The sequence below is a fragment of the Anabrus simplex genome, chromosome 6 (assembly GCF_040414725.1).
Source record: "Anabrus simplex isolate iqAnaSimp1 chromosome 6, ASM4041472v1, whole genome shotgun sequence".
NCBI lineage: Eukaryota > Metazoa > Arthropoda > Insecta > Orthoptera > Tettigoniidae > Anabrus > Anabrus simplex.
The window spans coordinates 271,435,676-271,452,052 of NC_090270.1; the positions used below are offsets into that span (position 1 = coordinate 271,435,676).

Below are 16,377 nucleotides of genomic sequence, written 5' to 3' on the forward strand. Positions count from 1 at the left end.
TCCCCTTAAGTGGAGTTGACGAAAGCAAATCACCTATGTTCTTTTATTTTACAGGAGATTCCAAATATCAGTTTTTACGTCTGTAACATTTTACGTTTCTGAGATATAGGCCTACTGTAGATAGAGTCTTTCTAAAAATTCAACCCATTTGACACTCCTGTTTAACTCCCATTAGTTGGATTTTCCAAAAAAACAAAAAATTCGTTTTTATTTTTAAAGGAGATTCCTAATACCAATTTTGTAATATCTTCAGGTTCTGCTGAGATATAAGTATCCTCATTAAAGGCATTCAACATCTTTTTCATCCTTTTTCACCCCTCCTAGTGGGATTTTTCGAAAACAAAAATGAATACGTATTTCTTTATTTTTAAAGGAGATTCTAAATACCAATGTTTACATCTGTAAACTTTTAAAGTTTTCAGATATAGATATACTCATTTTAAAAATTCACCCCCCTTTTCACCCCGTTAGCGACGGAATATCCAAAAATCCTCCCTTAGCGAGCACCTACATTATAGTATAAATGTTTCCTCAAAATTTCATTTCTTTATGTCCAGTAGTTTGGGCTCGGCGATGATGAATGAGTCAGTCAGGACATGTGATTTTATTTATATAGATATCTGGAATGTCTCACTTTCTCACAAGTCATGAGCCTTAACATTCCTTTGTGGATACACTCATTTTTCACATAAATATGCTTATGGCTGGGGTTCATGTGAAAACTTGCGTTACGGATGTGTAACTTCGCAACCGTTCAAGCCGTGATGTAAGGTAATGGTAGATGGCCAGACAATGTTACCTAGCAACCGTTCAAGCTGGATGTAAGGTAATGGTAGATGGCCAGACAATGTTACCTAGCAACCGTTCAAGCTGTGATGTAAGGTAATGGTAGATGGCCAGACAATGTTACCTAGCAACCGTTCAAGCTGGATGTAAGGTAATGGTAGATGGCCAGACAATGTTACCTAGCAACCGTTCAAGCTGTGATGTAAGGTAATGGTAGATGGCCAGACAATGTTACCTAGCAACCGTTCAAGCTGTGATGTAAGGTAATGGTAGATGGCCAGACAATGTTACCTAGCAACCGTTCAAGCTGTGATGTAAGGTAATGGTAGATGGCCAGACAATGTTACCTAGCAACCGTTCAAGCTGTGATGTAAGGTAATGGTAGATGGCCAGACAATGTTACTTAGCAACCGTTCAAGCTGTGATGTAAGGTAATGGTAGATGGCCAGACAATGTTACCTAGCAATCGTTCAAGCTGTGATGTAAGGTAATGGTAGATGGCCAGACAATGTTACCTAGCAATCGTTCAAGCTGTGATGTAAGGTAATGGTAGATGGCCAGACAATGTTACCTAGCAATCGTTCAAGCTGTGATGTAAGGTAATGGTAGATGGCCAGACAATGTTACCTAGCAATCGTTCAAGCTGTGATGTAAGGTAATGGTAGATGGCCAGACAATGTTACCTAGCAACCGTGCAGATGGTTGGTGATCATCTGAGATTAGCAGCCGTTGACAGATGGCCATGACTACAGATATGTTTATGATCATTTGATTTTCTTTGCAGTTGTTTCGACTTGAAACCCTTCTAAATTTTGAACCATGGTCTAAAATTATTTTCCTGTCGAACATCTTTGCTTCCTGGATGTTGGACTTCTCTAGATCTTCACGAACTTCCTTAATCAATGCCACCGTTGTCTTCTTGTTCCACAGGTAGTCGAATATTGGTTATATACTGTCGATCAAAACAAAGAGTGAGTGCATGGTATTTTGTGCGTTTCTCGTATTGAATGTTATATGACACTTAATTTCAAAAAATTATTCACGTCCCATGTAGGTAAAATCCTGAGAAGACCCGTAACAAACATTATATCTATAGGTTCTTTTGTTACTAAGAACAAGTCTTATTTTACGTTTCTGAGATATACTGTACATAGAGTCTTTTTAAAAATTCACCCCATTTGTCACTCCTGTTTAACCCCCATTAATTGGATTTTCCAAAAAACAAACAAATACGTGTTTTTTATTTTTGAAGGAGATTCCAAATACCAATTTTCAGGTCTGTAATATCTTCAGTTTCTACACATCCGTAACATAAGTGAAATTTTAAAATGAGCATGTATACAGTATATCTCAAAAACTAAAATGTTACAGAAGTGAAAAATGGTATGTTTAATCTCTATTAAAAATAAAGAAACATGTATTTTTTATTTTCGGAAAAACCACTTGGGTGGGGGGTAAAATGACCGAAAATGGGGTTGAATTCTTTTTATTAGGATACTGATAGCTCAAAAACTGAAGATGTTACAGACGTGAAAATTAGTATTTGGAATCTCCTTTAAAATCAAAGAAATGTGTATGTATTTTTTTCGGAAATCCAATAAAAAACGGGGGGTAATTGAAAAATTACTTGAGTTATTTGTATGAAGATACTATTATCTCAGAGAAGAAAGATGTTTCAGACGTGAAATTTGGTATTTGGAATCTGCTTTAAAAGTAAAGAAACACGTATTCCTTTGATTTCGGGGGGGGGGGGGCGAAAGAATTGAAAAATTAATTGCATGAGGATACTTACATATAATAAAAACTAAAGTTGTTACAGCGTTAAAATTCGTATTTGGATCTCTTTTAAAAAGGAAAATCATCTTAGGGGGCGGGAGTGAAATGGAGCGGAATTCCATTTATCAAGATGTTACAGTCGTGATAATTGGTATTTAAAAGATCCTTTACTAATAAAGAAACAAGTATTTTTCCGGAAAATTCACTTAGGGGGGGGGGAGTGTGAAAGGAAGTGAAAAAAGTGAATTCTTTTTATGGGGATACTTATATCTCAAAACTGAAGGTAACAGACGTGAACAATGGTATCTGAAATCTCCTTTAAACATAAAGAAACACGCCTTCATTTTTTTGGGCGGGGGGGGGGGGAGGAATCAACTTAACGGCGGTGGGGTGTAAAAAGAGGTGAGACCAATTGATTTTACTGTTCATATGTTCTTGATTCTTATCATAAACCGATCATTTTTAATCTTTCCTGGGTTCGTTTTCAAGAGCCATATTTTCCTTTGGAGAACTTAAAGTTAGATTACAGTAGACTTCCCTGGCATATAAATAAAAATGTAAACACATTTGAAACAAACGATAGGAATGATATTGTCCGTACAATTGTTACGCTACGCTTTTAACATTCAAAGACCGAACATTACTACCTACTGGCCATGGGTACGTACTGCAAGGCGCAAGTACAACTTGCACGACCGTAGGTCGGTAATGTCTTTGAGGTTGAGCCAGAGGTACTCCTGAAGCCTGTGGTAATGTGATGGGGAGGACCCACGTAAAATAAACGGTGGTTGGTACGCGTGGATGTTGACGGGGTGGAAGGAGTACCTTTCGTTGTAGGGCTGTTTTGTCTTATGTAAATAAAAAAAACAAGGCATCACTGGGATGTGTGTGCCTTAAAACTATCTCTGTCTACAATATTTATCCATTTATACAGGTGAAAAGTATCTAGAGAAGTCCAACATCCAGGAAGCAAAGACGTTAGACAGGAAAATAATTTCAGACCATAGTTCAAAATTTGGAATGGTTTCAAGTCGAAACAACTACAAAGAAAATCAAATGATCATAAACACATCTGTAGTCATGGCCATCTGTCAACGGCTGCTAATTTCAGATGATCACCAACCATCTGCACGGTTGCTAGGTAACATTGTCTGGCCATCTACCATTACCTTACATCACAGCTTGAACGGTTGCTAGGTAACATTGTCTGGCCATCTACCCTTACCTTACATCACAGCTTGAACGGTTGCTAGGTAACATTGTCTGGCCATCTACCCTTACCTTACATCACAGCTTGAACGATTGCTAGGTAACATTGTCTGGCCATCTACCATTACCTTACATCACAGCTTGAACGGTTGCTAGGTAACATTGTCTGGCCATCTACCATTACCTTACATCACAGCTTGAACGGTTGCTAGGTAACATTGTCTGGCCATCTACCATTACCTTACATCCAGCTTGAACGGTTGCTAGGTAACATTGTCTGGCCATCTACCATTATCTTACATCACAGCTTGAACGGTTGCGAAGTTACACATCCGTAACGCAAGTTTTCACATGAACCCCAGCCATAAGCATATTTATGTGAAAAATAAGTGTATCCACAAAGGAATTGTAAGGCTCATGACTTGTGAGAAAGTGAGACATTCCAGATATCTATATAAATAAAATCACATGTCCTGACTGACACATTCATCATCGCCGAGCCCAAACTACTGGACATAAAGAAATGAAATTTTGAGGTTACATTTATGTTACAATGTAGGTGCTCGCTAAGGGAGGATTTTTGAATATTCCGTCGCTAACGGGGTGAAAAGGGGGGTGAATTTTTAAAATGAGTATATCTATATCTCAAAAATTTAAATGTTTACAGATGTAAACATTGGTATTTAGAATCTCCTTTAAAAATAAAGAAACACGTATTCTTTTTTGTTTTCGGAAAATAACCACTAGGAGAGGTGAAAGAGGATGAAAAAGATGTTGAATGCCTTTAATGAGGATACTTATATCTCAGCAGAAACTGAAGATATTACAGACCTGAAAATTGGTATTTGGAACCTCCTTTAAAAAGTAAAAAACACGTATTTTTTGTTTTTTGGAAAATCCAACTAATGGGGGTTAAACTGGAGTGACAAATGGGTTGAATTTTTAGAAAGACTCTATCTACAGTATATCTCAGAAACGTAAAATGTTACAGACGTAAAAACTGGCATTTGGAATCTCCTGTAAAATAAAAAACATAGGTGATTTGTTTTCGTAAACTCCACTTAAGGGGAACTAAAAAGGGGGTGAAATTTTAAAATGAGCATGTATACAGTATATCTCAAAAACTTAACATGTTACACAAGTGAAAAATGGTATGTTTAATCTCTATTAAGAAACGTGTATTTTTTTTATTTTCGGCTGGCCCTGTACCAGATTTCTTCCCTACATCAGAAAATTCATGTAGTCACAGGTAGTAACCCACTAGATCACTTGAGGTCCAAATACCGCTTGATGATAATTTCTCCTCTTTCAGATGGAAATTTCTCCTCTGGAAACGGCTGAAACTTTCAGCACCTAATTGCAGCAGGCATCTTGCTAATCTAATCATATCTGTGTCCGTTTCAGACTAAGACTGCAGTAGCAGATCGAGACCAACTATGGCCTGCAGGAGCCGTGGTGTTTCGGATTGAGGATAGTATTGGTGAGTATTGGTTTAGAGATGATATGTGCGTTATAGATCTCCTGCCGTCACCTTGACGCTTCTTAATATGTATAGCGATTGAAGGTGCGTTGAACAACACAATAATGTTACGATGGTCCACATTGGGTGGAGAAAAATTCGGCCGGGCCTTGGAGCTGCATGAAAGAGAAAGAAAACATTTGAAATGGTTCAACGGTTAATTTATATTAAACCAAATAAACTCAATAGCATCCATATTTTATTAGTTATGAGTATACGTTGAACTTAAAAAATGAAAACCTACCAATTTAAATCCACTATTTCCATCAATTTTTAATAATTGTATTACAGTTTTTACAGATATGAAGGAGAACGTATGGACTCAAATATAGTAAAATAAAAAACTAACTAAGTTCAAAACTATTATTTAATTTTTTGAATCCGAAATTTGTGAAAATTGGCTGGTTCAGAGGATCAAAATATATGAAAGAGAGCAAGACCTCAGTGTGTTCACCAAGAGAATTCTACAGTAGAATACAATATGTCTAACAAGTTGTGCTCTCAGAGCACAAAGACCAATGTATTTTGTTATTTTTTCAAATATTTACAGTGTCGTCCTTGATGCCATCAAGTATTAGTCGAACAATAATAATAATAATAACAATAATAATAACAATAACCGTATAGCCTCAGCTACCGTGTGCAGACATTTCAATTTGAAGCCATCTGGCTGTCTGCTCGTCAATTTCGACGTTCCGTTTTACTTTAGGCCTAAGAAATGGCAGATCGAGTAAACCGAAGCTCTCTTCGGCGTCTATGGTTGAGATTTAATTAATTTTGTCGGGTAAACACCAAAATGTGTCACCAGAGATCTTTTACTTCCCGACATCGTCGAATGGACTTTCTTCCGCCCTTCAAAAACCCGGCTACCTCTGCCGGGTTTGAATACATTATCTTGGGATCCGCAGGCCGACACTCTACCACTGATCTAAATAGGCAGCTAATAATAATAATAATAATAATAATAATAATAATAATAATAATAATAATAATAATAATAATAATGCCATAGTTCTTTTGACGGTTTTCGAGGACACCGAGTTACTGGAACTTTGTCCCTCAGGAGTTCTTTTACGTGCCAGTAAAACTACCGACAGGAGACTGACATATTTGAGCACCTCCCAATACCACCGGTCTGAACCAGGATCGAACCTCCCAAGTTGGAATCAGAAGGCCATCGCCTCAACCGTTTGAGACACTCAGCCCGGCTTGTAGTCACGTACCGTTCTAACACTTGTTGCCCTTATCAGCACCAAAAGAGGGGGAGAAACTAGATCAAGAAAAGTGAACAGGAGCGAAGCTCATACTACAAAAGTCCACAAATGAAGGAATAGTCGAAAAAGATCAGGATGTAAATCTAGAAAAGGCCAAGAAAAGTTGAACAGAGATACCGAACAACTCATTGATGATCCCCAAGAAATAATTTAACAACAACATGTAGACCCTAACGCGGCATGAAATCCCGAGGACACAAAGGAAAAAGCCTATGCTACACTATGACTAGGAAGGGGAGGAGGGAACTACGGTCGAAAGAAAATTTAAGTTAAATTTTGAAAATCCTAGTCCCAGAACAAAACGTTTTAAAGGGGAACGAGGGTCCACACTCGCGCTTCTCTTTTACAAAATAGTACCCACAGATAGACACCTACAAGAGAATTTAGATTACAAAAATTCATACATCATCATTATAGACTGATATGCCTTTCAGTGTTCAGTCTGCAAGCCTTTGTGAATTTACTAAATGTTGCCACAATATTCTATTTGCAACTAATGCTGTGGCCTCATTTAGTTCTATACCTCTTATCTTTAAATCGTTAGAAACCGAGTCTAATCATCGTCGTCTTGGTCTCCCACTACTTCCCTTACCCTCCATAACAGAGTCCATTATTCTCCTAGGTAACCTATCCTCCTCCATTTGCCTCACATGACCCCACTACGGAAGCCGATAATGCGTACAACTTCATCCATAGAGTTCATTCCTAACTTAGCCTTTATCACTTCATTCCAAGTACCCACCCTCCTGCCAATGTTCCACATGTTTGTACCAGCAATCATTCTCGCTACTTTCATGTTTATTACTTCTAATTTATGAATAAGATATCCTGAGTCCACCCAGCTTTCGCTCCCGTAAAGCAAAGTTGGTCTGAAAACAGACCGATGTAAGGATAGTTTCGTCCGGGAGCTGACTTCCTTCTTACAGAATACTGTTGATCGCAACTGCGAGCTCACTGCATTAGATTTACTGCACCTTGATTCAATATCACTTACTACTTGATGCATCTTTGTATCACCAGTCTGACATTCAATTCTCCCAAATTTCTTACCTACTGACATCAATTTAGTCTTCAAAAGGATAATTGTCATACCATACTCATTTCTCCTATTTTCAAGTTCCAAGATATTAGACTGCAGGTTTTCGGCACAGTCTGCCATTAAGACCAAGTCGTCAGCATAGGCCAAACTGCTTACTACATTTCCACCTAACTGAATCCCTCCCTGCCACGTTTTACCTTTCAGCAGATGATCCATGTAAACTACGAACAACAAAGGTGAAAGATTACAGCCTTGTCTAACCCCCTGTAAGTACCCTGAAACAAGAACTCATTCTACCATCAATTCTCACTGAAGCCCAATTGTCAACATAAATGCCTTTGATTGATTTTAGTAATCTACCCTTAATCCCATAGTCCCCTAGTATGGTGAAGATCTTTTCCCTTGGTACCCTGTCATAAGCTTTCTCTAGACCTGCGAAACATAAACACAGCCATCCATTCCTCTCGTAGCATTTTTCAATTATCTGGCGCATGCTGAAAATCTGATCCTGACAGCCCCTCCGTGGTCTGAAACCACACTGATTTTCATCCAACTTTTTCCCAATCACTGATTTCACCCTCCCTTGCAAGATCCCAGGGAATACATTGCCCGCTATACTAATCAGTGATATACCTCGTAAATTGTTGCAATCCTTCATGTTCCCTTGCTTATAGATAGGTGCAGTTACTGCTTTTGTCCAATCTGAAGGTACCTTACCAAAACTCCATGCTAATCTCACTACTGTATGAAGCCATTTCATCCCTGCCTTCCCACTATACTTCACCATTTCAGGTCTAATTTCATCTATTCCTGCTGCCTTATGACAATGGAGTTTATTTACCATCCTTTCAACTTCCTCAAGCGTAATTTCACCAACATCGTTTTCCTCCTCCCCAAGAGCACCGTTGTTCGCGACACCACCATGAAGATTTCCTTTTACGTTGAGAAGATTTTCAAAATATTCCCTCCACCTGTCCAATGATTCCCTGGGATCTATCATGTGTTTACCTGAATTACCCAAGACACTGTTCATTTCCTTTTTCTCTCCCTTCCTAAGATTCTTTACTACTGTCCAGAAAGGCTTCCCTGCTGCTTGATCTAGCCTTTCCAGGTTATTACCAAAATCTTTTCACGACTTCCATTGTATTCAACAACTATTTGTTTCCCTCTGTTTCTTTCTTCTATGTACAATTCCCTGTCTGCATCAGCCCTTGTTTGGAGCCATTTCTGATAAGCCTTCTTTGTACGTTTACAAGTTGCTCTCACTTCGATCATTCCACCAAAATGTTCGCTTTTCCCATCATTACACAGAGTTGTTCCTAGCCATTCCCTAGCTGTTGATACTACAGCATCCCTGTATGCCACGCATTCTCATTTTATATCCTGTACCTGCTTACTGTCCACTGTTCGGAACTTCTCACTAATTATATCCATGTACTTCTGTCTAAATTCCTCGTCTTGGAGATTTTCTACCCTTATTCGTTTGCAGACAGATTTCACTTTCTCTATCCTAGGCCTAGATATACTTAGTTCACTACATATCAGACAATGGTGTTCTTCATCGAAAAATCCCCGATAAATCTGTGCATTCCTAACAGATTTCTTGAATTCGAAGTCGGTTAAGATATAGTTTATTATGGATCTCGTACCCCTACCCTCCCATGTGTAGCGGTGAATAAGTTACTCCCATAGGTCCGAGACTTGCTTAAAGTGTTCTGAGCTCGGTACATTCATGAAGCAGGATGCTAACCTACTTACTCATAGTCCAAGAGAAGATCTCTCCTCTAACGGGTTAGGGACCACCGGTGGATTGTATAGACCTAGCAGCCTGAGTACAAGGAAGGCCATGACTCAGAATATATCCGAGATGCCCACGTCCATTCCGCAGCAGCTAGTATCCCGACTCTCAGGACCACTTATTAGGCCACTCAGCCGTTGCCCATTGTTCATGAACTAGAACGTGACTATAGTAACCCACACCATGAACCATGAGAGAATTTAGAACTTAGAATTTAGAAAAGAAGTACATGTACGTAAAAAGGGCCTCCACGATGAAATACAAACACAAAATTATAAGATTCCTACGCCAACTTTGCAAGGCAGTTCAACAAAAGTTGTCTCCGTCTGCCAGCCGATAAAAGTAGTCTTAAGAACCCATTAATCTACCTTGCCACTGCCATCTAAGACGGACAGTCACCTGGATCCACAAGTCCTCTCTCGAGATGAAGGCGACGTTCCACTGAGATCAACTCCAGCCACGCCTAGTGTCTGACACTGTGCTTTGTTTATCGTCATGCCAAAGCAGACTCTTACCGGGAATTTGGCTAGTTTGAACTCAAAAGGCAAACCTGAAGGACTCACAGGGATTGTTGGTATTAAGACCGCTTCTCCAGCGGCACAGCTAGCTAAATCAGTAGCTTCAATCAAACAATTTTTCAAAATGTTCACTACCAATCGCATTCCATTACACAACTTTGCTGGGTGTAGATTTTGAAAATTAAGTCTGATAAAATATCAAATGCGAGGAACGCACGATACCACGCAAAAGTGATTACATCCTTCCATATAAGGTTGGCTTCAGGAAGGACATCCGGCCGTAAAACAGGGCCAAATCCACATGTGTGACGCAGTTCGCACCCGCGACCCCACAGGTGTGGGAAAATTGCTGGAAGAATAAGAAAAAGAAGTTAGATCTGGGCTGAGTGACTCAGACGGTTGAGGCGTAGGCCTTCTGACCACAACTTGGCAAGTTCGATCCTGGCTCGGTCCGGTGGTATTTGAAGGTGCTCAAATACGTCAGCCTCATGTCGATAGATTTATTGGTACGTAAAAACTCCTGCGGGACTAAATTCCAGCACTTCGGCGTCTCCGAAAATAGTAAAAGTAGTTAGTTGGACGTAAAGTCATTAACGTTATTGTTTATTAAGGTTACGAAGTGGAGCTATAGGAGTATAAGTTGTAAGCCCGCAAAGCATTCTTAATCCTCAGTATACATGCTACCTTTGGTACTGAAGCGTGCATCGTCTGGAGGAGCTGCAGTTCCTTCGTCTATCACCACACGGAGGAACGTTACAATCATAGAAATTTTCACCTGCGAGTGTTGAGCTCAGAACAAAAACCTGTGGAAAAGAAACTTTTGCTTTGTGCCCGGTTTGCGATGGTACTATAACCAGCAATGAACAATTAGAGACATGCAGTAGGAGGTTGTCTCATAGTGAAGAAGCTCCGGTGCTGGTAGAACTGTTTAGGTATATAGAATAGTATAAAGGTATACCACACTCTCAAAGCCAACGGATCCCGTGAGATCTCCGAAGTTAAGCAACATTGGGCGTGATCAAGACTTGGATGGGTTGCCACGCGCTGTTGTTGGGGGGTAAGGGAATGAAGGAGCGGAAAGGAACTGGCCACCCTACCGTACGTAAACTCCGGCTCAGGCACACCTCTGCGGAGGTTCGGACCTGCCTTCGGGCAGAATACACCCTTACCTTACACTCTCAAAGTAATGTAGACCCTATAAATAGTCGAATATATAAAATTAATAGGAATATAATTGCACTACAGTGCGTAACTCATTTCTTTAGATTTCAACTGAATTATTATTATTACAGTGCAGAATTATATTTGGAACTTGTACATTCCTACATGATATTTTAAAATTGTATGAATATTCTGTATGAAGGGTATTTTAGAAAAAGCTCTTATTTTCCTATTTGTTACTTGTTACTTGAATCCAGTGCTTCACCTGTCTACAGGGTCACCGTACGTCAATGAATGAAGTAAACATACTTCAGACTAAGCACAATTTATTAATTTTCCAAATTTATTTCACTCTCTTCGGTTGGCAGTACTACCTCCTCTTCCGCGCAAGGCCACAGCAAGTGCCTTGCCTCAGAACATGCGATAAGATATCCTTTTTGGGAGGACGGGCTCTACCAGCGTCAGTATCATATCCTCGGACTTTCGAGCTACGTAGTTTCCCTTCCCGTCTGGAATATCGCTAATACTGCTAACGTCACACTTGTCTCTATTTCCAGGCTGCCCTAAGTCCCCCCAGTGCGAGATACTGATGCGAGCCATGGACCACTATCACCTAGAAACCTGTGTCCGCTTCAAGGAATGGACCGGAGAGGATGACTATGTGTCTATTTTCTTCAACCCTGAAAGGTATGGTCAATTTGTAACAATATGAAATCATTCCCTACAACCTATAATTTATTTTAAGCAGTGCTTGCTGCAATGTCTGACTTTGTTTTCAGTGTAAAATGCACGCTACTTGAAATGTTTCGACAGCTATGAAATTATACGTAGAATTCAATAGTTATGAGTAGGTAGTATTAATTTAATTGTTAGTACATTCCAAAATCATACCTCCTATAATGTATCGTATTTTAACGTTTATGCCGAGCACCTTAACTTTGGTAACTTACTCTCAAGAAATATTTATCAAAATTAAGTGAATAGCGTGCAATTTAAGACCAAAACAGTTTAAGATTAGATTCTCGGGTCTGCCACATATTTAAGACTGGCAAGAAGGCTGGTATATGTTCGATTAGGTAGCAAGAAGGCTGGTATATGTTCGATTAGGTACAAACATCTCCGTTGGAGGTGTACCTGACAAGAACTCTATCACCTCGGAAAATACAAGTACAAGAGCTTACGCTTCTTCTTCTCCTTATTCATATTATATATATTGAGCCCAATTGGATGCCGTTATGCATCAGTAGACTAAGCGCCATTTGACGAAAATTGAGATTTTAGCCCCATCTTGTAGAGGAAGGCTTGAACTATTTATAAAAAAATCCCCAATGCTTTACAAGAGGCCGTTAGTTGTTAGTAAACAGAAAACCTAAGCGACAAAGCGGGAATCAGTAAAAATGTAAATTGCATCAGTAGGCTATGCGATGTTCCTGTTTGCATCATTAGACCAAGCGCCACATTCCTCACATTGCGCGCGGATGACAGCGAGGGAGCCCGCGTTTTCGATAGTGCTGACATTTTTACGTGGTGATACATTGAGTGGTTTATCAAGTGACGAAGTTCAGCGATGTATCAAGTACTTCCAAAAGTAAGAAGACGGACAATGCTATTAATGCAGTTTGCTAAGAAGATTGCGTCTGAAAATCATTCTCTAGAATATGATGGTGAATCTCAGGAAGTAAATCTAAATAAGTCAAGACAGGGACGACCACGGGAAAGTAGAGTTCCCTTTCACCAGGCATTAATACCTCTGTGGCCAAAAGGGGAAAACCTATCTCTGAAGCCAAACTAAGATACTTTTGTTTGCTGATGCACCTAATACCTGCTGATGCCAAACAATTTTACCAGAATCTTCAAGCAGATTCTGACATCGTGGATGACGTACATGGATTTAATGGAGATCCTGATTTCAGGTTTGAATGAACTGAGTGCAACAATCTTATTACCTGTCCAGTGATTTGTGTGTATTTATGGGAGAAAATAACTGGAATCACATTTTCTGTCTCAAGCAGAACAAAACTTACCCACAGGCTTAAAAGTATTACGTCAATACTGTAGGCCTAGTCTCAGAATATAATAGGCCTATCGTGAAGGAAAATCAATTCAAAAATTGTACAGACTACAATGGCTCATGTCTTACCAATGTACTTGACTCAGATAAGTTGAAATTCCTCAAATCAGTAAGTCGTTGTAGCAACGACTTTAGAGAATAGCTTCCCATCTAGAATGTCTTCATCTAAAACTTGAATAATGTACCGGAGTTGTGGCGCGGCTCGTGGTGGATCAAGCACTTAGCGGGCCTTTCCAGACAGTAGGAGATTCAGGTTTTAATCATGGCAGCCGCCACGTCATGTTTTTTGAAGTTTTACTCTGTAGATACTCAACAGTAAGGGGTTATCGGTGTAGCATCGTGATGCATTATTCGTACTTGAGAAAAACCTTAAATTGCATCAGTAGACTAAGCGCCATTTCTTCAAGAAAATGTATGCAGTGCGAGTATAAAAATGTTGAAATTTGGTGAGAAGGTACAATCTACTATCCTACAACACCAGTATTACCATATTTAGCAAAATTATGTTCGCTCGAATTTACACATAGAACCAAATTTAAACGCGATTATCTCGCAACCAACTTTTGGCGCTTGGTCTAGTGATGCATAACGGCATCCAATTGGCTCATAGCATTGTCTTTAGAATATTATAAATTTAAATATGGCATCTAAGGGAATGAATACAGTTACAGTATAGGCCGGATGTGTGGCGCTATTTCGCTTGCCCTGGTTCAAAGATAAGTTCCACGTGTCAGGGTCATTTGATGATGAAATGGGAAATACTGGAATATTCCATGAGATGTGTGTGCTCAAGGTCACCAATTTTAAGTTGGCAACACTTTCAGGCAGCGAATAGCAGCACAGCAAGTTTTGGAATGATGGGGGTAAATTAAAGATGGGTGCCGCACAAGTGACCTCCGAAAATAATTAAATCCGCCAAGGGATACTGTAAAAACAATATTGGACTATTTTGAGAACAATAAATAATGACGGCATATTTGCAACAATTTATTGGAACAAATAATCACGGGCATATGTGACGGGATGTTACATCATCGTCGATGGGGTTCCCCGAGCTCCCTATCCAAGATCTGGCGTGCATGACGAGGACGCGTGCCGCTCAGAAAAGTGACTCTGCTACGGAAATTTGAACGGGCCGGACGTAACGTGTTGTGGTTCACGAGGAACCCTAATCTGGAGCATTTCCTAGTCCACTAACTAGTTGTCGATAACATAATACGGGTCCGATAGACTATGTATTCAATTCAATAACGACCAAAATCTGGTTAATCTCAAGAAGGCAAATTTTACAATATTAACTGAAAATAGGATCGGAGCGAGATCGATGCGAGGACGCTTTGCGGTGCCACGTGCTAAACTCGCGGAATAAAGCAGAGACAAAGTGTTTAATATCATTGTGAATAAGTGTTTATGTGCTAGAATAGTTTAATTACATCTGTGTTTTTATATGTGTTTTAGTGTATTAGGAAGTGAATCCGATTTGAGGTATGGAAGTCGTGTGAATTCGTTAAAGCCACAAGAATGAAGACCATGGGTATGAAGAATGGTATTGGTTCAGGTCCTGATGCCGCCAGTATGATGGCTTAAGTACATCATGGGGCCGACCTGAAACCATGAGGCCGTGGAGCTGAGTATGGAGCGTCGCCGAATCGATAAGTACCCTGATTCATTATATCTAGCATGTGCATGATTAGCTGTTAACTTGTAAATAAATTAATGCATGATTATTCGTTTATTTTTCCTTTTAGTACTGTAGCAAGGATAGTTAGATTTTTAGGTAATTTTATACTGATGCCTAGGGGGAGTAGATATTGTGATATTATAGCGTGTGTTAAAATGGTCTTCGCGAACGAGGAAATAATGTGTGTAAATAATGATCTTCTAGTACGTGTGTGAAATATGGGTTTCTTTAGTGCGCGATCTTCTGGTAAATACTAGCGTGTGTGTGTGTAAATATTTAATGATTTAGGAGGCATCAGTAAGGTATTAGTTAGAGGGAGTAGATAGATTGGCATGTCGCATGAAAAGTTCGTCAAGAAAATTTTCACTGACCAGAGATTCGAACCCTGGTTTTTCCGGCACATTACAGTGGGATTTGGAAAATATATGTCATCAGTAAGTAACATGTATTGTTAACCAATGAATAGAAATTGTGCTGTAGGGAATAAGTGTCATCCTAAAATTTTATCCGAGATATAGTTAGCTAGTGTTGAAGTAGAGGCCTCTAAGACACAAAATGCCAACCGCAGGGGTCGAACCAATGAGATTGTGCAGCGCCATATATGTATAAATACCGGCATTGTGATATATGTGTTCCTGATAAATGATGAGTGAGAAATGTAAAATGATATACGTGAAAGATGGAACAAATAAAGATGTATTGGGAGTGTTATATAAATTAGTTACTGTTCGCACAGGAAGCAAGAATACGCATGATATTGTGGAGGAACATATGGCTTCATTTAGAGCGGAGAGCGAGAATATTAATTGGGTGCGGACAAGTTAAGATGCCGTGTTTAATGAAATGAGTCGGGGCGCGAGATAAGACAGCAGACCGGGTCGGCGCGTTGTGTATTAGAGAAACCATAGCAGCCGTGGTAGGGTCTTATAAATAACAAAATATTGCAGTCATTCGTAAGATAATTCTGTTTTGTGGAACTTAGGACAGCACAATTAAATCAAATAATAATATGTAGACTTCGTGACAGATCATTGAGGCAAGTGTAATGATAGGTCACTGTAATGATGCCATGCTGGGGGTCGGAGTTCGATGTCCGGCCGAGTCAGTGAGTAATGATTTTCCCTGTGACTATATGATTGAATTATGTTGTGTTTGTTCATGTTACATGTTCTTCAGTGTGTGGGCAATGCAAATTCTGTTTTGCAGTTGCTATATTTTTTTTGTGATGTTGAATTCAGTTCACGTTGGTTGTATGTACTTGTAACAATGAGGCTTTATCCCATTGTTTGTAGAGTCAGTGTAGGTTAAGGTGCATTCATCATTGTAGTGTAGGGTTCTTGCTACAGGGTAGGCAATGTTTTGTGCATGATAAACAGCTAATTAAGCATATGCGGGATATTTTAATTTTGAATGAATCGGTGAAATTAATTTAATTTATTTATGTCAGGGCTACTATCGATTTCGTGCGTGCGTTCCATATTATCGGCATTTATATGAGTGGAGGATGGTATCGAGAAAGAATAAGTAAAATATTTCGGACTCAAA

The 16,377-nt window shown here is 39.4% G+C and overlaps 1 protein-coding gene across 1 annotated transcript in view; it reads left to right on the forward strand.

The window, feature by feature from the left end:
• Positions 1 to 16,377, forward strand: part of LOC136875973 (meprin A subunit beta-like) — a 70,924-nt gene that overhangs the window by 22,437 nt on the left and 32,110 nt on the right. The window contains exons 2-3 of the mRNA XM_067149588.2: positions 5,176 to 5,251; positions 11,638 to 11,767. Of these exons, the coding sequence (XP_067005689.2) occupies positions 5,176 to 5,251; positions 11,638 to 11,767 (206 nt within the window). The remainder of the gene's footprint in view (positions 1 to 5,175; positions 5,252 to 11,637; positions 11,768 to 16,377) is intronic.